We start from the raw sequence: 20,549 nt of genomic DNA, 5'->3' as shown, positions 1-20,549 counted from the left end.
TTCCATGAAAAAACCAACTACTGCTAAACAATGAATTGTTTTGTCATAAGAAAACTAACCTGTATGTTCCTTCAGATGTCCCTGATCCCCCAGAGAATGTAAAATGCACCGCAGTCGGTGAGGACTGTGCCACCATTGTTTGGGAGCCTCCTAAATTTGACGGTGGTGTACCAATCAAAGGTAATAAGCAGGTTTATAAACTCTACAGTACGTAAGTTTGTATTTGTTAAAGAGACATATTTTAAGCTAGATGCTTTTATTCCAACAGGTTATCTCATGGAAAGAAAGAAGAAAGGCTCCTCCAGATGGACAAAGCTCAACTTCGACGTCTACGAATCTACTACATACGAGGCCAAAAGGATGATTGAAGGAGTCCTGTATGAAATGAGAGTGTTTGCTGTCAACAGCATTGGCTTGTCTCAGCCAAGTCTCAACTCCAAACCCTTCATGCCCATTGGCAAGTTTCTCAACTGTGTTCACTTAATTTTTCTCAGCTTATACTTGTCACTCCCTTTGGGTCTCAGCCTTCTTTTAGCTATTCCAGCCACTTACCCTCTTGGGTCTTTCATTTTTTCACCTTTAGCCCCAACCAGCGAGCCGACACGTTTGACGGTCCATGATGTGACAGACAGTACATGCAGCTTGAGGTGGCTCGCCCCAGAAAAGATTGGAGCTGGTGGTCTGGATGGTTATGTTATTGAGTATTGCAAAGAGGGAGGTATGATAGACCTACATTTTGTCATGTTGGTAGCACTGAAAGCAAAAGCAAACAGAAAGAAATTAAAATGATTTACTATGTGATGCTCTTGTTTTTTTTCTGTTAGCCACTGAATGGGTAGCTGCAAACACAGATCTGTGTGAGAAGCAGGGATTTGTGGTGCGTGGCCTTCCAGTGGGAGAGAAGATCAATTTTAGGGTGGTGGCAGTAAACATTGCTGGTCGCAGTCCGCCTGCTACACTGTCACAACCTGTTACCATCCGTGAGGTTGTTGGTGAGTGAAACTGTTTTAGATGCTAACAGATAAAACAAAAGGCATGGATAAACATAATAATGCATGTCAGGGGTTTCAATTCAGAACATTTTAAAGCATAGTATCAATGGTGCGTGGTGTGCATACACTCATCACGATTGTCAAGGTTGTTTATTTGCATCTAATGTGGAGTGGGCCTAAGAGGATGGGCCTCCGTGGGCTGAAAATCAAGAGTGATCCGAATACTGGTTGTCCTTACCTGTCAGATTTGGCAAGGACACCTTGGTAGGTTTTAAAATTCACAAGGAGAAAAGTCTGATGGTCAGCTGAGACTGATTGATGACAAGAGGTGAGATAGGAGGGGTCTTTGATCATGGCCTTTAAATTTAAGAATATTCTAATAGTCTGATATGGTGGTTGAAGGATCACAATGGAGGTCTCCATAAGTTTCCCCACCTTAAATGAAAAAAAAAAATGTCATAACCTGAACACAGGTGTTCCTAAAACACAATCGACCCAGATATACAATACAAATAGTTGGAAATAGCTTAAATATAATGATATAAACTTTCTAGAATGGTCATGACCTGAACCCTGATGAAAATGTATAGTCTATGCATACATTTAGGTTGATGTTCAGAAATCAACCTGTTAAAATTTTGAATATAACCACTTATTTTACTTTTTTGCTTTTTAATTTTAAATATATTTTTTAAAGGAAAATCAAATGCTCAAAAGATTAACAAACCCAGTTTTTTTTTTTGATACACAGTATATCAAACGAATGGACTTACACTCATTTAAATTATAAAGGAAGGTACGCATCTTGATATTCCTTTTTAGAATCCTGCTGTAACAAAATTTCCAAAACTAACGGTGAATGAGCTCTATCGTAGTTTAACCAGATGCCTGTTTCTGCCTCAGAACATCCAAAGATCCGCCTTCCGCGTGAGCTGAGGACAAAATACATCCGAAAAGTTGGTGAAAAGATCAACCTGACCATCCCATTCCAGGTCAGAATGAGACTCTAATCAAACTATTCTGTGTTTATCTCCTCTCAATACAACAAATGAGCAATTATTGAAACTCCTCTAAAAAGCATGTGAAAAAATGGCTTTAAATAAATGGTTATTATGGAAATTTTGTTGGACATTGTTGTCAGTGCCTTACAATCCTTGTCAACTTTTGTGGTTGCAGGGTGAACTTGGCTTTTCAACCAACATTGTTAACCACATTTCTACTTGCTTTAATTTATATATAAAGTCGATATAAATAGAAAAGATTTCTGACATAATTTAAGATACTTTTCCCCCGTAAAAAAAACATAAACAAATTATATGAGTTTTTAAAAAAATTTTATTTGGTCACAGGGTAAACCCCATCCTGTGGCAGCTTGGTTCAAGGATGGCCAGCCAGTTGATCCCAAGATGGTCAACGTTCGTAACACGAATGTAGACAGCATCCTCTTCATACGCTCGGCAGAAAGAGAGCACTCTGGAACATACGAGCTGGTTCTGAAGATTGAGAATATGGAGGACAGAGCCTCCATCAACATCAGGATTATTGGTATAGTTGGCATTATTCTGGAGATGAAGTCTAGAAAGAATAACATATGAAATGTATGTTTTTATGCTTGTGATTATGCAAATGGGATTTAATAACATTGAAAGATGCTTAATTTATACAGAAAAGCCTGGGCCTCCATTGAATGTGAGGGTAACAGATGTCTGGGGGTTCAATGCTGCACTGGAGTGGGAGCCCCCCAAAGATGATGGCAACACTGAGATCACTGGATACACCATCCAGAAAGCCGACATGAAGACTAAGGTAGGAAAGAAAAATATTAACCTACTTTTACACTATGTCAAAAAAAAAAAAAATTAAATATCAAATTAAACAAATATCAGCATTCTTTTTCTTCCTTGCTAACATGTTATATTCTTCCCCTAATAGGAATGGTTCACCGTTTATGAACATAACAGACGGACAAACTGCACAGTCTCCGATCTGATTATGGGTAATGAGTACATGTTCCGAGTCTACAGTGAAAACCTCTGCGGCCTGAGCGAGGAGCCGCGGTTTAGCAAGAACACGGCTGTCATTCCTAAGACAGGTGGGACTGCATCTTTGTGTAGATTATACAATATTAGACTGCCCAGATGATGTGTGAGCTGAATGCTTACAATTTTAGTCTTTCTGATCCATAAAATATGGTTCTGTAAAGAACCACAAGAATAAAAATTAATTTTTTCAACACAGGCCTTGAGCTCAAACAACCTTCCTATAAGGAGAAAGACATGGCTTGTGCACCGAAATTTACCCAGCCCCTAGTGGACAGATCTGTTGTAGCGGGATACAGCACTGCAATCAGCTGTGCTGTGAGAGGCTTTCCCAAGGTAAACCTATTTAAACGGTCTCTGTCTGTGATTTCTCTTGTGAAAATCTTTCTGCATATTGTCACATTAAAACTACAAACAACTTTTTTTTTTTTTTCATAATGTATAATTGAGAAGTCTCATAGTGAAAATACTCTTTGGTAAAAACAAATAGCCACCATAATAGCCATCAAATGACTTCTAATTAATAATTAGCAATTGATTACTGTGATTTAATCTTGGTAGAGCACTGTAGGAGAATCTTAGGTAGACTGAACAAAACATTAGAATATGTACATTATAGTATTTCAGTATGGGAAGAAAAAGTATGCATAATTTCAGAGTATACCAAGCCTATTTGTAAATAACAATGATTAATCATAAAAAATCACAGCTGTTCTGAGAAGATGTCAGAGTTATAATGATACAACATGGTGAAAGCATCATGATGGTTTTCTAAGCAGGTAAAGGAATCAAAAGGAATAGTAATGTGTTAAAAGGCCCAGTCAAAGCCCAGACCCCATGGTAACTGGCAAGAGCTTCATATGAAAGTTCACACTATCCTTCTGATTCAGTTTCACTGAGCTTCAGGCATTCTAAAAGGATGACTCAAGAAACATATCACTCTCAGGTGTGCAAAGCTAGCAATCTTTAATAAAGCTTCATCTGTACTTTCAATAGACAGCTTTTGTCTATTTACGTGGGCAACTAAATACAAGTGCACTTCACATTTTCCAGATTATGAATTTGAAAAAATTCAAAAGTTACAATCCATTCCCTCTATTGACCTAACAATTAGTCACTACAGTGCATTTCATAATCAAATACAGTCCTAATGAAATACGTTGATGTTTGTGGTTGCAATGTAAATAACGCTTTACATGTCATAACCCAATGCATTGCATCTTTGAATTTACTGCATCTTCAAATTGAATTCACTTTTGTTCCTCTTAGCCTAAGATTGTGTGGATGAAGAACAGAATGATCATTGGGGAGGATCCCAAGTTTCTGATGCAAAACAACCAAGGAGTGCTGACACTCAACATCCGCAAGCCAGGCACTTTCGACGCAGGCAAATACTCCTGCATGGCGGTCAATGACCTGGGTCAGGATGAAGTGGAGTGCAAGTTGGATGTCAGAGGTAAGAGCAAAAAAAAAAAAAAAGAAAGTGGGCCTTTTCATCGGAAGATGGAAATATTTTTTATTGTCAGGCAAGGGTTGGGCTTTATTATCCTAGATACACTTCAAAGAAATCTTCACAGAAAGAGCTTAAAAATATAATTTAAATCTTATTTTACATGATTGCAGATGTTAGAATACAAGTATTAGTACAGAACTGTCTCTCTATTGATGCCACACAAAAGTAGTTTCTGTCAGAAGAAAAATACATCAGTCACAACCGATCACCACTTTTAATTTAAAAATGACATGCTTTCATTGCTTTTATAAAACATAATATCAGCATCATGGCATCTAAAGCAGCCTTTACCAAACAGATGAAAAATATGGCATGACAAATGGTAGATAACATGCCATTGTATTTTTAGCCACCAATGTAACCAGGCTTTCAGTGAAAGAGAAACCAATTGCAAACTCAAAGGTCTTATAATAATACATTTATTGCAAGCTTTTTAAAGGTTTACTCTACATTCTTAGCTACTTTTGATAATTTAACAAACCATAGTTAAAACACAACCAAGCACAATTTCACACATAAATGACTCTGGGTTTTTAAGTGATTCCTCCTTACTGTTTTCAAATTGTTCCAAGATTATATAATTTTGACATTAGTAGAAGTTTTTCAGTTCTGTTATGTCTTTTATTTTGAAATCAAATTAATAGTTGACACAAAACTATTGCATAATTTACCTGGCGTTTGCATAATTGTTTTACTGTGTTCACAGAGAAACATGACCTAAAAATCCAAGCTACATACAGAAGTGTCAATTAAATGTTATGTCACACTTCTAATATAAAACATAAATGAATAAAAACAAATAAATAAATATAGTTTAATTTAGTTCTAATTAACATAAAAAAGATATTTTTCCAACATAAGGTAAAACATTTTTATGAGTCTTGCCTAGATAATTTACTGTACATTATAACATTTACATTTGATTCTAATCTCTCTTTCCGCTCCACAGTTGCCATAGATCCAGACAAAAAATGAAGAGCCAAAGAACAGAGAACGTCAAATGATGTCAACCAAACTGCAAACGAAGAGTGGATGATACAAGTTATCCCGAGAGATTAAAATAAAGTTTTTCGATGATCTGCAGCACAGGTGTTTCATCTACCATCACATTTTATTTCTGTTAAAATTTCTCTGATATATTGTGCAGTCACACTTAGATTCAGAAACAAGATTGAGAGAATGAGAGAAAAACAAGGTCTTAAAATTGCAGTTTGACAAATTCAAAGTTATCAGAGCAGAAATCACAGTTTGAGAGCATTCTTTTATTTTGGCCATATATTTGGTGGTTCTGTTTCCTACACATCCCTGGAGTAGGATGGTCTCCGCCTGTGGACTGCCACCCCTATAGTGAACAACAGCGCCACGGCCAGGAGACCCACTGCTACTGCAAGAGATGTAATGATGCCTACAAGAGACAAAAGTTTATATTAGCTGCTGGATATTTCTTTAAATACTACTTTGTAAAAGAAGAAGAAAAAAAACTATATAGAACTACAGTTTTTGCCACACTATTAAAAATCCAGAGTTTTGTCACATTAAACAGCAATTTCAGTGCATTTTCCTGGGGATTGTATAACATATACCAAAAGAAAAAAAGCATAATTGAAAGTGAAAATAAAGTGGTCCATGAACCATGTTTCACTATAATTACAACTGATAATATATGGGGTCATGTCTTTAACAGCCTTCCTTACAGAAAGAAAGATTTATCTCTCCTTTACAAAACAACTGAAGCACAGATTTGATGGCGTTAATCACATTTAGTCATGCCATATATTTTTATTTGGCTTTATATCCAAAATTTTGAGTGGGTCATTCTGATGTATTATTGCTTAAATCATTGTAGTGTAGCGCTGGCTGTATGTATGTTGCTTGTATAGCTGGAAGATAAAACCGTGCCCTAGTCTCCTCATATGTTTCAGCCACTGAGTGGATTTTTAAATTCAAAAATTGTCCCCAATTCAGCTCAGTTTTTATATTAAATCAGTTTCCCTTTTACTTCTCCTCAACATGAAGTTGCTACTACTATGTTTGGTGATGTCCTTTGACAAATCAATGAGACAAAAAACATTTCCATTTGTACTAGGATTAAATCACACTCACAAGTTGTCTCCATCTATTGATCAGGTGACTTCTTAGGACAAAATGATAGATGATTACAGTCCACTTCACACATATACACTTGTTTGTATTTCTTTAAAGCAGGGGTTGACAACCAAAACTGCTCAAAGAGCCATATTGGACAAAAAACAAAACAAAAAACAAATCTGTCTGTAGCAGCAAAAATATAAAAGTCTTATAGAAGCCTTGTATGGCAACACAGGCTCTAAATGTATTATCCCACTATAAAAAAGGACTACGTGGGATTAAATACATAATAAGCATTCATGATTAAATGTTTATCTTGGAGCAAATGTCTCATAGTAGCATTGGGTGAAGGAGGAGCAGTGAATGCTCTAATTCCACTCGGAATTAAAAGTTTAAAGGTATAATGGAGGATTTTTGCAAATTTTTTACAAGACCCGCCCTCCCCACTATAAAATAAAATGCACATGCACAACCCTGTACCAGCTCCTGCATGTGAGAGCATGCACAAGCTCATTTCTCCTCGTGCACGCTCTGTTTAGAAGTTGCTATTTGCATTGCTCCTACAGGCTTACTTTCCAAAAGAAGATTTGCATTTTTTCCACTATGTGAGACTCACCACCGGTAAGTAAAAATGGGGTTGGACATGCAGGACGGAATTATGTAGACAAATCACCAGAATGATTGACAATTAGAAGGACCACTTATTTTGATGATCCCCCCAGAAAATCAACATCCTCCACTGTACCTTTATGCAATATGTGGTTTTAATGTGACAAAATCTGATGTGTAAAATATTGACTTAAGCTGGCTTTCCCAGTGAAAGCAAATTATTCTCATGGAAGAAACCTCTCCCCACCTGTGCTTGACCACCTTCTCCTCATGCCACATTCGACCTCCCATTCGTCCGGCATCACGTCCCGCACCAGTTCGGTGAAGGTGGACAAAGGGCAGGGGTTCAATCCATTGCATCCCGGCACGGGGTTGGGGTAGGGGTCGGATGAGGATTCATTACGGTAATGTAGCTCCACTGAATAGGATCTGGGTAATTATTATCATGAACATGAAATGACACACACTTATGGGAAGTGTTTTGGAAATGGGCTTTGCGTTCTGTGCTAATTTGGCCAAAGCGGTGCTGGACAGACGCCCAGCCTCCATTGGATAGAAGAGAAACATATTTATATATATTTAAGTCCATTTAGCTGAAAAGACGACTGCCATAACTCAAATTATGTGAGAGTGTGGGTGTGTGTCTGTGTGTGTTGGGTCTCTCTATGTGTGTACATCTGACCCAGATAGCATACTTGAATATGCAAATGGAAGAGTGCATGAAATACAGACTGGAAGGAAGTCATTACCCATCATACTCCTGGTAGAACTCAAAGAGTTGACAGGCAGCGTAGGGAGGAAGGAGCCCGTTGTAGATGTCCAGAGCTGCCTGGAGGGTGATGAGTGTGGAGTCATGCTAGGATAAGTACAAGCAATAAGGATGTGAAACAGCCGTTTGTTACACAGATAGTGAGTTCAAGTAAGACAATGAACTTACAGCTGAGTACATGATGAATTTGAGCTTGTTGCCTTGCTCCAAAGCACTGGAGAAATTCCTCAGGATGGCGTTTAGCAACACCCCTGGTAGATGAATACAGAGTTAACAGCGCAGATTAATTTTCTGCAGACGCAAACACAATTCTTTTGACCCTATTGAGCAGCTTCTCTTGGCATTGTCATCTTTGTCCCATTAGCTCATGCGTGCAAATATTCCTCAAGGAGATCCAAAGCTGCACTTCACATAGTTGGAGGCAAAAACAAAGCCTCGGCCAGCAGCCACATAAGATACGCAGCGACAATCTTTCCCCTATCATATTTTCCTCCTAGCAGTGCTGCAAATAAATATCTGTTAATGTGAATTCCCACCTCCTGAGAGCCTGGCCTTCTCTTTCCGCCTGTGACTGAGAATGCTGTACGTGACCTCAAAGGATGCTATCCTCTTCAGGGTATCCAGGACGTCATTGGTGGCCCAACGAGGGAGAGTCAAGTTATGGATCCTCTGTGTATGAAGAATTTAGTCATTACCTTGTTTTAATTACATTACACTAACACACAGACAAAGAAAAGAGAAAGTGATTTGTGCATGATATTATTTCTGTTATCCCATCTATTTTTAGATTAGAGTAGGGAGATAACAGATGCTTGTTTTGAAAGTGTGATTATTAATCTGGCTCTGAAAGCACCCATGTCACAATAATTTAATTAATATTTTTCTATTTCGTTTCCTGAGTCTGACTGTAAGTATGAACCAAATTTTTACCACTCTCTCTCTTCGATTTACAGCTAGGAGGTTATTCTTGACTTTTATCTATCACTGGTATAGCTAGTAATACAAACTGAATTACTTTAGATCAATCTTTTCATGATGCTAGCACAACCTTCAATGTGTTATTGAAGATTCTCTTCACACTGACAGATCATTTTGTGGTAAGCTGAAAAGGACACAAGGCTTGTAACTATTTTTTATATTTTCAGCTGTTTCCATCTTCCCACAGCTTGACTGTTTTACTACAACTATATGATTTTTAATTCAATCTATTTATATATCAGTTTATTTATATAGAGCCAATTCACAACACATGTCATCTCAATTCAACAAGATCATACAGTCAAACTGATTCAAAGTTTTCAAAGGAAAAACAGATGATTTTATCGACTCATTGGCTCCAAGGCAATCCCTCACGCTAAGCATGCTTGTAGTGACAGTGGAGAGGAAAAACTCCCTTTTAACAGGGAGAACCAGAGTCAGCAGAACCAGACTCAGTGGGAGCAGCCATCTGCCGAGGCCGACTGGGGTTCAAGGAGATGGACAGAAGCAGAAAGAGAAAAATAAGCAGAGATACAAAAGGCAACTGTTAACCAGCTTCACAGGCGGCCCCGTCCAAGAAACACACATCCAGGCAGACCAGCTCTGAGCCAGCTCCCATGTCAGAGGATGAGAGAGTGCATCTAGTCAGTCACAGTCAGAGAAAATGGACTACACTGAAAAACAGGCTGATTTCCAACATCTTTAAACAAAGGTGTTGATGGCAGCAGCACAGCTGATATTTCTCTCCAGGATGGTGTCACAGCCAAACAGGAACACCTGATGAAGTTGCTATGAAAAATGTTTTAATTAACCATTAATGTCGCCACAGGCTTTCTATTTCTAAAAAAAAAAGGACTTAAATTCCTCTTAAAGATCTCCTGACTGGTTAAATAAAATTTAGAAACTCCCTCATGACTTCTATATACAACTTGCATAAAATTCCCATAAAATATACCTACTGTTAGTTTGTGTGGGACAAAATGTGTTGTAGCTTAAAAATAGTTTCAGTGGAATTTAAAGTTACAATGATAAACAGTTTTGTACAGTTTGCTGGGAAACAAACCTGACAGGTGAGGGTGTCGTAAACCCTCCAGATTTTTTTCCCAACCAGTCTGGGTACGGGGTAGCCAGTGTGGTTGGAAAGCCGTTCCACAAAGTTCTGTAAAACAAAAACGAAAGAGTCAGACTAACAGCTGCTATTGTCTTCTTTTTTTTTTCTTGTGAAATCTGACCCTAAGAAAGCAAACCCAACTATTCTTTACAAATTGACCATTTGTACCATCTACCTGGTACAGTAAGAAAAGCTAGTTGTGTCTTCTAATGGTCTCACTTAGATAAAGAAAAATGGTAAAAATTTTCTAAGATTCACCCAGGAAAAGCGCTGCTACACTGGTGTTTAAATCCTCAGGGAATTAAAAAAGAAGTGCTTGCTTTAAAATGGACCCCTTTAATCACCATGGAAAATTGCAGCTAAAAACCTGAGTAAGCCTAATATCTTTTGTAGAAAAATATGATGATCAAAAGGTAGAAGATGAAGCTGTAATACAACAGAGACAATTTTTTTTATGACTGAGGTTTTAAAGGTCTAAACTACAAAAAGTATACAAACTCCCAAAACTGTTAGTACCTAAACTTCTCCAATCTACAGCCAAGTTCTTGAAATTATCTTGAACTTATCTCAGATTAAACTGACGGCCCCTTTGAAGAGATAAAGATAAAAAGTTGGGCTTGTACCAGGAAATTGAAAGGAGAAACAGTGACAGATATCAAGCCAGAATCCCACTAGAGCTTGTTGATGGTTGCTAACTTGCTGAGAGACACTTGTCTACATTTTAGCAGAGATGGGAAGTAACGAAGTACAAATACTCCGTTACTGTACTCAAGTAGATTTTTCTGATATTTTTACTTTACTTTACTACTTATTTTTATGGCGACTTTTTACTTCTACTCCTTACATTTTTACACAAATATCTGTACTTTCTACTCCTTACATTTTTAAAAATTGGCTCGTTACTTTAGTTTTGAATCATTTCAATGGAGTTACCGTTATTATTTTTCACGTCATAAATACCAAATTCAATCTAATTGGATGGGAATCTACGTTGCATTTGACGCACCACTACAAGATGAATCGACAGATTCGGCGGTATTCATTCGCGGCAAATCATTGCAGCTTGGTGGCGGTGGCGTTAGCATAGTAGTATGGACGACGAGATGATTGAAAATGAACACAACGGAGATCTAGTCCTATTGGCAGACATCCATTTACAATGTAGGCAACGGCATGAAAAAAGTGGTTTCTAGTTTCACTTTTGTACTTTAAGTAAATTTACAAGCCTGTACTTTGTTACTTTTACTTGAGTAAAGAAATTTAATCAGTACTTCCACTTTTACCAGAGTATTTTTTAACACAAGTATCTGTACTTTTACTCAAGTACGAAAAGTGAGTACTTTTGCCATCTCTGCATTTTAGTGGTTGTTAATGAGCAAATCATAGAAAATCAACTTTCAATGTGCGTAAGGAAATAAGTATGGATTAAGTTTTCATTTTTATAATATTGATGAATGAAGTATTAAAAAATATATTCATTCACATAATATATGAGATTTACCCTATGAAAAGGGTATCTAATTTTTTCATCTTGTGTAAACTTCATTTTAACTATATGTTTCCATTAACGTTTAGATGACCTATATTTTCGCACTGAATCATCTTATGAAAAGTTATTGTAAAAGCTTTTCCCTTTAGAACTTGTCTCCAACCACTTTGTGCATATACCTTGCAGGTACAGCAGAGGGTGTTGAAATTTAACATGAGCGGCTCTGGCCCGATCTCCAACACCTCCTTAGTAAGCAGCGCATGGGACTCTGTTTAATTAAAACTGTTTTATTGTAATTCCTTATCTAATTTAATCCAACCGTTAATTAGTGTCTCCAAGAATGTGAGAGAAATTGCACTGTGCAGCTTTTTGGAGGCACTGGAGTCACCGTGCCTGAGAAAATCAGTGAGAGGACATGATGTCTGGTGCATAACTAACACATCCACTGGAAGTGCTGATTGTGTTGGCAGAAGCTACTGTGAACTATGTATTTCACCAGAATGCAGGTTGCGCTGTGTTTGCTAGTTTTCACATCATATAGTACTGAAGCAGCCAAATTTAGAAGAATGGCATTTAACAGTAAATACAATAGGATTATGCAAATTTGTTATGGAATACATAAGCAGCAAAGTTTCCCAAGTTCACACCAAAATGGCTCAATATAAGTGGTAATAAACACAAGAGCAAAAGCTGGTACATTAGAGGGTGACAGTAGATACTTTCTATATACAGTATGTATCTGTCCCTGATGCCAATGAGGTAAATACCTACATTTCTTTTTTAAAGGCCAAAATTCAAAAGATGTAGACAGACAGACAGACAGACAGACAGACAGATTTTGCTGTTGTTCATTGAATACCTCAGGTAATATTATTTTGTGACAAGAAATTGAAGAAATAAGGGCAACCTCCTTATCTATATATAATCCATCATTAGACAGACAGATGGATGGATATTCATTTGAAGTAGAATGTTTTCTAATACATCCGGTCTAGCCTACCTGGTGAGTACGGAGGAACCTCTGATAGGGAGCGCTCTCAAAGGTCTCCGTCATCAAAGCTCTGAACCGAGGGCAGTCTTTGCCTGGAGACTTCAACAGCTTCAATAAAGAATGCAGGCATAAAAAGTCAGAGGAAAACCAGTGCATAAGCTTTGTAAGTCTCAGAGGCCGAACTACTTCCTTGCTTTACATTTTTATTACAACAAGGCATTTAAGTGTGTGAGGTTCACAGATGAGGTGAAACACTGACAGCGGGGTAAAGCCAGGGACCCAACAAAATGTATGCAGAATCTGTGTACAGCTGTGCAAGCCTTCTGGATAAAAAGGAAATATTTATTTGGCTCAGCAGCCCACCTTATCCTGCGCCCTGGGAACGGTGTGCACTGGAATTGGCCGCCACAGTAACTGGGGCATGATGGGAGGCGGGCGTCTGGTGGGGGGGAACATCCCAGCAAGGCAGGCCTGGGCGCTCATCAGAGTGCGGTCGTAGTCAGTGCTCCGGACGTACAACTGGTGCAAATATTGAGGAAACATGGCATTAAATATGCTGGTACCTGAAACTCTCTGGTTGAAAATAGTCAAAAAAAAATTGTTTTTTGTTTTTTTATTGATAAACTACAACTAGATATTTAAAATAAAAATAGTAGTTTGTCAATGTCTTTCCATAATTTCCCATATGAAAATCAAAATGAATGTACCATTTTTGCCCTGATTTATGCAGGTCAGCTAAGCAGACATAAAGAGAGGGAAATGTGATTCAAATAACTGTGAGAAGGAAAAAGGTGGGAGATCAGGCTCACTGTGATCTCCTCTGACACAAGCCTTTGCTCATCTCTATCCCTCTGTCACTCTTTGTCAGGTTTTTGTACACAGTAAATCCCACAGATAAGCCCGGATGCTCCTGTGACACATAGAATCCTTTTTTTCCCTCCATTTTGTGAAATTAAAGCAGACGTGGCTGAACGGGGGGGGGGGGGGGGGGGGGGTATGGGTACAAGCTGACAAAGACTATGAGGCATATTACCAAGACAGACAGTGAGAAGTGTTATTTTCAGATTAATTACATTATATTCTGAAGAAGGAGAAGAAACATGGGAGAAAGGAAAGGGTTAGAAAACAATAAGAGAGATAAAATAAAACAAGGGGAGGAGGTGGCAGAGAATCCAGAAAACCATGTCCTCATGAAGACAGTTTTCTGAGCCTACAGTGATGAACTCCGCAGGCATCCAAATGTATACTGTATAAACTAAAGAGCCCAGAGGCTGCCCTACATGCCAGCTTTCAGCATATGACAAAGCCACGGCAGTGATATGACCACAATGTGTCGCCCTCATTAAATTACTGCAGCCGTTGTGGATGGTGATGACACGTAAAACTTGTCGCATGTGGCAGCAAGAGTTCACATGACAACATGGATTTAGAGATACGAGGGAATTCAGATGATACAGTAAGGCAGACGAAATGGACCAAGCAGGCTTGAAATGCATCTGAAGAATCACACACACCTCTTTGTTGTTGTAGTCCTCACCGAGAAGGTTTCCATAGCGCCTGCGTAGATATCTCCCCAGTTCAAACTGCTGTTTCATGCCCAGCTGAAAGTAGTAATAAACAACACAGATTATTTTCTTGAATAACATTAGGGTTTGGTGAAAAAAATTTTCACTCTCTGTTATTCTACTAGGTATTTTACATTTTATTTTAAGTTGCTTTAAAGAGAAGCGTTCTTTAAGTTCTTTAACCTTTTTGCTACTTTGTCACATTAAGATATGAAACATTATACAAACTGTTTAAAAATAGAAAAAAATCTTAAAATACATACAAGTGGTTTGACCTGCATATGTTCAATCATTTGTCTATTTGTACAGAACTGCTCAGTTTAACTTTATTAACTAATTATAAATTGAACCATCGCTAAAAGGTATAACATGAGCAATTCTAAAAGGGGAAATAAAATGTCCAAATGATGTCACAGGTTTCTGTTACTTAAAATTAACATTTAAAATAGATTTGTATTTGATTATTTTGAAGTTGCCTCCTCTTGTTGGTTGTAAAGTCCATCCTAGTTATCCAATGAATTGCATTTACATAACCTTAGGTGTGAGCCAAATTCTTGAATTAAAATGGTTTTAAAATTTACAGTTTGAAAAAGTGGTAAAACAAAATCTGACCCATTGTCACACATTATGCCTTTGAGTGTTGAAGTTAAACTGTTGACTGAGGTATTACTAGTTTAAGATAGTGGTCCAATTGTTTAACAAATTTTACTATGTGCTCATCTTTTTATATTTATTTGCATTTATTCTGTTTTGATTTTTCTTCTATATTATCGTTTAATTCATGATAAACACCTTGAATTGTTCTTGTACTGAATTGTGCTTTACAGATAAACATTCCTTGCCTTGCCTACCAAAAAATCATTTCGGTAGTATAAAGTGTTTTGGTTTTTCTACAACTGTAGGAATCATCAAGTACAGCAATTCCGACCTTCTCATAGCTGTTGCTGCACACTGCCATGTCAGGTTTTTTTTTTCCACTCACAAAAAAGACAAATTCATGTCAGAAATACATTTCAGATTAAATAATACTACTTATACTTCAGCAATAGTTTCTAGGTGTTACTTTATTGTATGTCTCCTACCATGTCCATTGGTTGTGCTGTTCTTTTAGCATCTCTTTGCAGGTGATGAAGCAGACTGAAAATGTTTTATCATTATCTCCCTTTTATCTCCTCTTTCTTTCATCTTTTCTCCCTTTTTTTCTGTTTTTCCTTTCCTGTTCTACCTACATTGCAGTGTCCATATAATCTGTAAAACTCCCTGCATAATTATAATAAAGCAATTTATATGCATAAAACAAGCAGAACACTATGGCAATAGCTGTACTGCTACACTTGTAAAAGTAAAATCTGCTGGGCTCTTTTTGACATCAAGTCAATTATTCTTATTGCCACATCGTTAGACAGGACACTGTAAAAAAAAAAAAAAAAAAGACAAATTTATCTGCTTGTAATTATGTCCTGTTAGGAAAAACCTTTAAAAAAAAGTGTTAATAATAAAAATTAAAGGAGTACCAAACAGTATTAACAAGGTAGTGGTATTTAAAACTAGTGTTGCACTGATACCGATACCAGTATCGGACGGGGTCCCGATCCAGCAACAAAATGTTGGTATCGGTATGGATGAGTACCAACAAATAGGGCACTGATACCATTTTGAGAGCCAAAAGTTTAATTAACTATTGTCACCCATTCCAGGTAGGCAAGGTGCTGCTTCACAAAGGTAGGCAGCAGCTTAACAAAGCCATGATGGCAATTATTTTACAACCAAGTAGCATGTAGTTCTACATATATACACACACCTCTATTTCAAACTAGTGGTATCGGGGCCAAAAAAATGGCATCGGCGCAACACTATTTAAAACTACAGTGAGCAATCTTTCTACTTAAGGAGATCTGGAATAGATTAGAATAGAATAGAATAGAATAGAATAGAATAGAATAGAATAGAATAGAATAGAATAGAATAGAATAGAATAGAATATCTTCGCCACAATATTTAAACTTACTTAAGGTTATTATCCTGTCAGTATGGCCTACAGGGCCACACCTGTTCTGTAGTTTGTTGTGGTGGGTCTTTTTTTGTTTATCTTTTTCATGTTAGCATTCTTATCCCTCATGTTCTTAAAACTTTCTTTTTCTTTGAAAAATGCTTGATAGAATAGTGACACAGAGACTCAAAGAAACAGCATGTACCTCAGTAAGCTGGCCAAAGCCCTGAGCCCACACTTCCTCCCCATGTGGATCCCTGGGGTATGACTCAATAGGCGATCGATCGCCATGTCGAAACACCTGAAAAGTCAGAACAGATTATATTGCATGAATTCAGACAGGCTGCCCCTGTGCTCAATTTGACCTCTTCTTAGGGAGCAATTCTCCCTGAGACAAGAGTCATAAATAGAAACTCGTAACTGTAAACAGATCAGTCTCGATTTAAGGTGCACATAGATAAGTCATTTTGATGATGTATGATCAAGAGCTACTCCATTAGTGTTATTAACCTTTAGACTCATCTTTCTGAGGAGGGACTTGACCCACACACTTACATTTTAGTGGATTGTGAAAACATCTGATGCACTACTGTTCACAACACACATATGCTTGATTTGAAAAGAAGGTGACAGCAAACCCCAACTATAAAGACTGACAAGAAAGTAACTGATTCGCACCTGCAGGATTAACATAAATTCACACATTTAAGAGCAGAAAATGTATTTTCAACCTTCTGACTGAATGTAACAAGTAATATCCAACACTCCATACTAAAGACAGTAATTATATGCAATGACAATATCATAATCCCAAAGATTCAAGAGTATAATCTATAAGTTAACGCATGATTTGATATGAAACTTTTCATTAATATTTAAAGCTTTGCCTCCATATTGTCCTCTATCTCTCACAGTGGATTTCTGCAGGCTGCTATCACCTGCCGCCCTTTTGCTTCTCTCAGCTTACCTTCTTGTACTTGCAAGGATGTCCTACATGACTTTGCTTTTACCGGCGAAGTGGGATGTAGGTATTTTATTTACCGGACATGCTTTTCATATCTATGTGCTTGTTTCTCAGTTGGTTTCTTGCAGCGCAACACAACACAACCTCACTTAGAGTCAGCAACACTGATCCCTCAGATTACATTTCTGTGCAGTGACTGCCTCTTGAATAATGCTTTTTGATATTTTTGTTTTAGGATATATTTTACGTTTTAACTTTGCTTTACTTATTTATGAAAACTCTTTCATTTTCAAAAAAGTCAAAATGTCACAATAGTCTGATAAATAGATTTGTTATATATTTGAATGGCAGGTTTGTTTTTAAATTCCCAACTCAGAACTTTGCTTCAACATTTTACCATTAGTTTTAGAACCTATTACATGAATAGACATTCAGCCATATAGAAATAAAAAAAAAAGCCATCTAAAAAATATTTGCTCTTTAGACAACTCTAACTTCCGGTTAAAATAAAAAAACTCAGTTGTTTTTCTTTTCTTTTTTTGCTATAAAGGTACCAAAATTAGCAAACATTCTGCATTTTTTTGGCCTACAAAAACTTAAATTAAAGAGGTTAAATGTCTAAATCACAGGCCAGTATTAGCATATTTTAAATCTTTTGATAATATGATTCAACCAACATTCCAACAGTTTCATGGTTCATATTTTGTGCTAAAATGTTCAGAAAGATCTAATCACTACAGGTGAAAGCTACACCCTGGTCTGTAATTTAGGAAATGAACTCTGGACTGTTTAGACGTCACCTTATGGCTTTTGTAAGGATCTAAGAAAGACCAAACTTTTTATTATACATATTCAGTATTAAACCAAAATAACAATTCATATTATTCTCTAGATGATGAAAATTAGATAGCATTTCAACACTCAATAAATCATATTTTGAAGATTATCTATTTTTTCTTTTATGACATTTAGGTGAGATAATTTCAAAGACATTTTACCTGGAAAAAGACCTTAGTTATTGTTTTCTATAAATAGATTATATTCTATACTTTTTTATGGTGGTAAATAAGGATTAGGAGTAAACAAGTGCTTTTGTGTAGAACACATTTACAGTTTCTTATGAATGTGTTGAAATCTCTTCAACTATTATTGTCATATTAGGTTAATAACTTGATTTATCTTATTTAGATTTTATACACAGTAACTGACCAACAAAAATTAGATCATAGCTTTCAACTGAAAGGAAAGCACTAGTAGTAGAAAGTTTAAGAAATAATATATGAAAAGTGTTGCCCTTCTTCAAATAAATTACTCCTACATCATTAAGGTCACATATCTTATAAAGTGGATCTCCCTGTGTGTTTTTCTGCCTCAGTATAAATTAAGCTCTTTGAAAAGAAATCTCTACAATCATGCGATCGAAATGAAAGACATTTAGTTTTCCTATGAGATGCAATTGTTTCTTTCAATACAAAAAACTAGAAACCCTGCTAACAAATGATGGTAAGTTATATTCTACAGCAGTACAGTAATTTCAAACCAGGGGTACACGTAACCCTAGTGGTCCGAGAATGCATTGCAAAGGGTACAGGAAAATATTTCATTTATTTGGTTGTAAAATTAAATAGGACTGGGATCTGTTTTGCTTTCTGAGGACCCAATTGAAAAATTAAAAAAGCTTTTATCAACTAAAAAGTATGTTTTTCTTATATGTTTGAGTTCAACTAAATAATACAAGGGAACAGGCTGGATGTAGAGAAAAGATTGGGATCAGCTGAGCTATCAGAGATCATCAAAGCAGCTCAGGTGCTTTGATAAAAACAAACAAACTAATTAAGGTAGTCTCACTATAAATTTTGTCCTGTATTTTGATCCAAAATCATCAAGTTAAAATGTGATTATAAGGGAGGTCCTGTTTTAAAAATACAGATTTTTAATATGGTTTTATTTTGTATTTATTCCAGGCAATGTATTTATGGTTATGTTTATTTGAGATGGAACGAATAAAATGCCCAAAAATTAAACTCTCTACTTAAATGTTTAAGTAAAACAGCCTTTATTTTATAATCAGTTATTGTGCATATTGTCCGTCCTACAAGTTCACATGGAGTAATAACAGCTTTTTTCTTGTTTTGTTTTTTTTATTGGGGATTCTTAAACTAAGAAGGGCAACATGTGGGCTGAATATTAAAGCTCACAAATCATTTTTAAAAGAACATTTAAGGCGTATTTTGCCTTTTTTTCCATCTTTACTGCTCAAAAAGGATACAAGTATGTTTCTGTTTGTTGTATCTCCTTAAGTGATTCAACTATGTGCTGAAGTGTTACATAAAGAGGTTTATGAACAAAGCTGCTGTGTCTGGGAGAGATATGCTCGCCGCTGTCTGAGGCTAGGCTCAAAGTAATCCTTTGTGATAAAAGTGTAAATAAAATAATACTCACTGGGCAGAAAATGGCAGCTTAATCAGCAACAATGCAAATCAAAGCAGGCTGTCAGATTATGTTCAATTCGTGGCATACAACAAACAAATGCTATCAGTAGCATCATGCAAACATCTTATGTTTGTTGTATTACACAAGAATAAAAAAAAAAAGGAAAGCAGAAACATATGTGATGGCTGTGGATTTAAATGCAAGGAAAAAGGGTTTTACTTACAGCAACAACAAACTTCAGCTGCCGGGACTCAGTCAAGCAGAGCCAGCAGAGCAGGTATAAGCATGCCAAACTGATCTGCAACTTCAGCATCATGTTGACTTGTGAAAAGCTGCTTCCTTTAAGAAATTCCACAGTTTTTGTAATATAAAAATATCTATTATAAGGGTATCAAGGAAGAAAAAAATCCAAGTCCTTCTATGTACTTGACCAAAAACTGCAAAAACATGCCTTTATGAAAAAGCTATAGTTATACAGGATTTTAGAATCCAGAAAAACAAATATATCAAAATATAAATCTAAATACTTTATGACTCCCAGGTACAAATCTGGCTTTTTAGTCAGATACCTCATGGAGCAGTTGCTGTGAATCCCTCATTGTCTATATTAGGCCTAGAGACAGTAATTTAGGCCTTGTTAAGTTGAAGCTAAGCAGCGCTTTTATAGTCCTCCCACCTGACCTCATCTTGTTGTCCCTCCTTCATCAGATCTTTCTGCATCTGTTCTCCTGCATGGTATAAATCTTGTTTAGATCACTGAGCCTTCCAGTTTTCTGTTGTGTCCTTTGTGTAATTGTCCTAAAAGTAAAAGAAATAACATATTTAATCAGAGTTAGATTTTACGGGAACAAGTTTTGCCCCAGAGGATAAAACTGGTTGCACCCTAAAAGCAAAGTCACATGTCCTTTATGGCAACCTACCAAAATGACAAAGAAACAAGGAAAATGTTGACGTCTGCACCTGACTTCACCAATTGTGTTCTGTGGACTTTGAACGCATGTGTACTCTTGGCACAAAC

The 20,549-nt window shown here is 36.7% G+C and overlaps 2 protein-coding genes across 5 annotated transcripts in view; one reads left to right on the top strand and one right to left on the bottom strand.

Annotated features, from left to right (window-relative positions):
- The window catches only part of mybpc2b (myosin binding protein Cb), a 38,237-nt gene extending 32,704 nt beyond the window's left edge, over nt 1-5,533 (top strand). For all 4 annotated transcript variants that reach the window (XM_038300959.1, XM_038300958.1, XM_038300955.1 and 1 more), the window contains 11 exons: nt 76-180; nt 269-457; nt 584-718; nt 825-992; nt 1,896-1,984; nt 2,342-2,537; nt 2,659-2,798; nt 2,925-3,084; nt 3,231-3,367; nt 4,301-4,487; nt 5,494-5,533. In XM_038300959.1, coding sequence (XP_038156887.1) covers nt 76-180; nt 269-457; nt 584-718; nt 825-992; nt 1,896-1,984; nt 2,342-2,537; nt 2,659-2,798; nt 2,925-3,084; nt 3,231-3,367; nt 4,301-4,487; nt 5,494-5,519 — 1,532 coding nt within the window. In that variant the 3' untranslated portion in view covers nt 5,520-5,533. The remainder of the gene's footprint in view (nt 1-75; nt 181-268; nt 458-583; nt 719-824; nt 993-1,895; nt 1,985-2,341; nt 2,538-2,658; nt 2,799-2,924; nt 3,085-3,230; nt 3,368-4,300; nt 4,488-5,493) is intronic.
- A 191-nt stretch (nt 5,534-5,724) lies between these two features.
- Nucleotides 5,725-20,180, bottom strand: LOC119793726 (testicular acid phosphatase homolog). The gene is made up of 11 exons (XM_038300960.1): nt 19,755-20,180; nt 16,340-16,435; nt 14,094-14,180; nt 12,943-13,098; nt 12,589-12,687; nt 10,052-10,147; nt 8,547-8,679; nt 8,179-8,261; nt 7,991-8,097; nt 7,489-7,670; nt 5,725-5,949 (listed from the first exon to the last, which is right to left on the bottom strand). The coding sequence occupies exons 1-11, from the start codon at nt 19,845-19,847 to the stop codon at nt 5,840-5,842; spliced, it is 1,242 nt and encodes a 413-aa protein (XP_038156888.1). The 5' UTR covers nt 19,848-20,180; the 3' UTR covers nt 5,725-5,839.
- Nucleotides 20,181-20,549: the final 369 nt, after the last annotated feature.

The sequence above is a fragment of the Cyprinodon tularosa genome, unplaced genomic scaffold (genome assembly GCF_016077235.1).
Source record: "Cyprinodon tularosa strain WSP-4 unplaced genomic scaffold, ASM1607723v1 ctg46, whole genome shotgun sequence".
In the NCBI taxonomy this organism is placed as follows: domain Eukaryota; kingdom Metazoa; phylum Chordata; class Actinopteri; order Cyprinodontiformes; family Cyprinodontidae; genus Cyprinodon; species Cyprinodon tularosa.
Note: the sequence above shows the minus strand (reverse complement) of the source record. Positions and strands in the feature narration are given on the sequence as shown.

Bases quoted from the DNA above. Each gene is read 5' to 3' on its own strand.
- LOC119793726 (XM_038300960.1), bottom strand. From the start codon at position 19,847: ATGATGCTGAAGTTGCAGATCAGTTTGGCATGCTTATACCTGCTCTGC. The intron at 10,148-12,588 runs GTAGGCTAGACC...TTTGTTTTACAG, and splicing joins GGTTCCTCCGTACTCACCAG to AACTTTGTGGAACGGCTTTC. The intron at 8,680-10,051 runs GTTTGTTTCCCA...CTTCATACACAG, and splicing joins ACGACACCCTCACCTGTCAG to AGGATCCATAACTTGACTCT.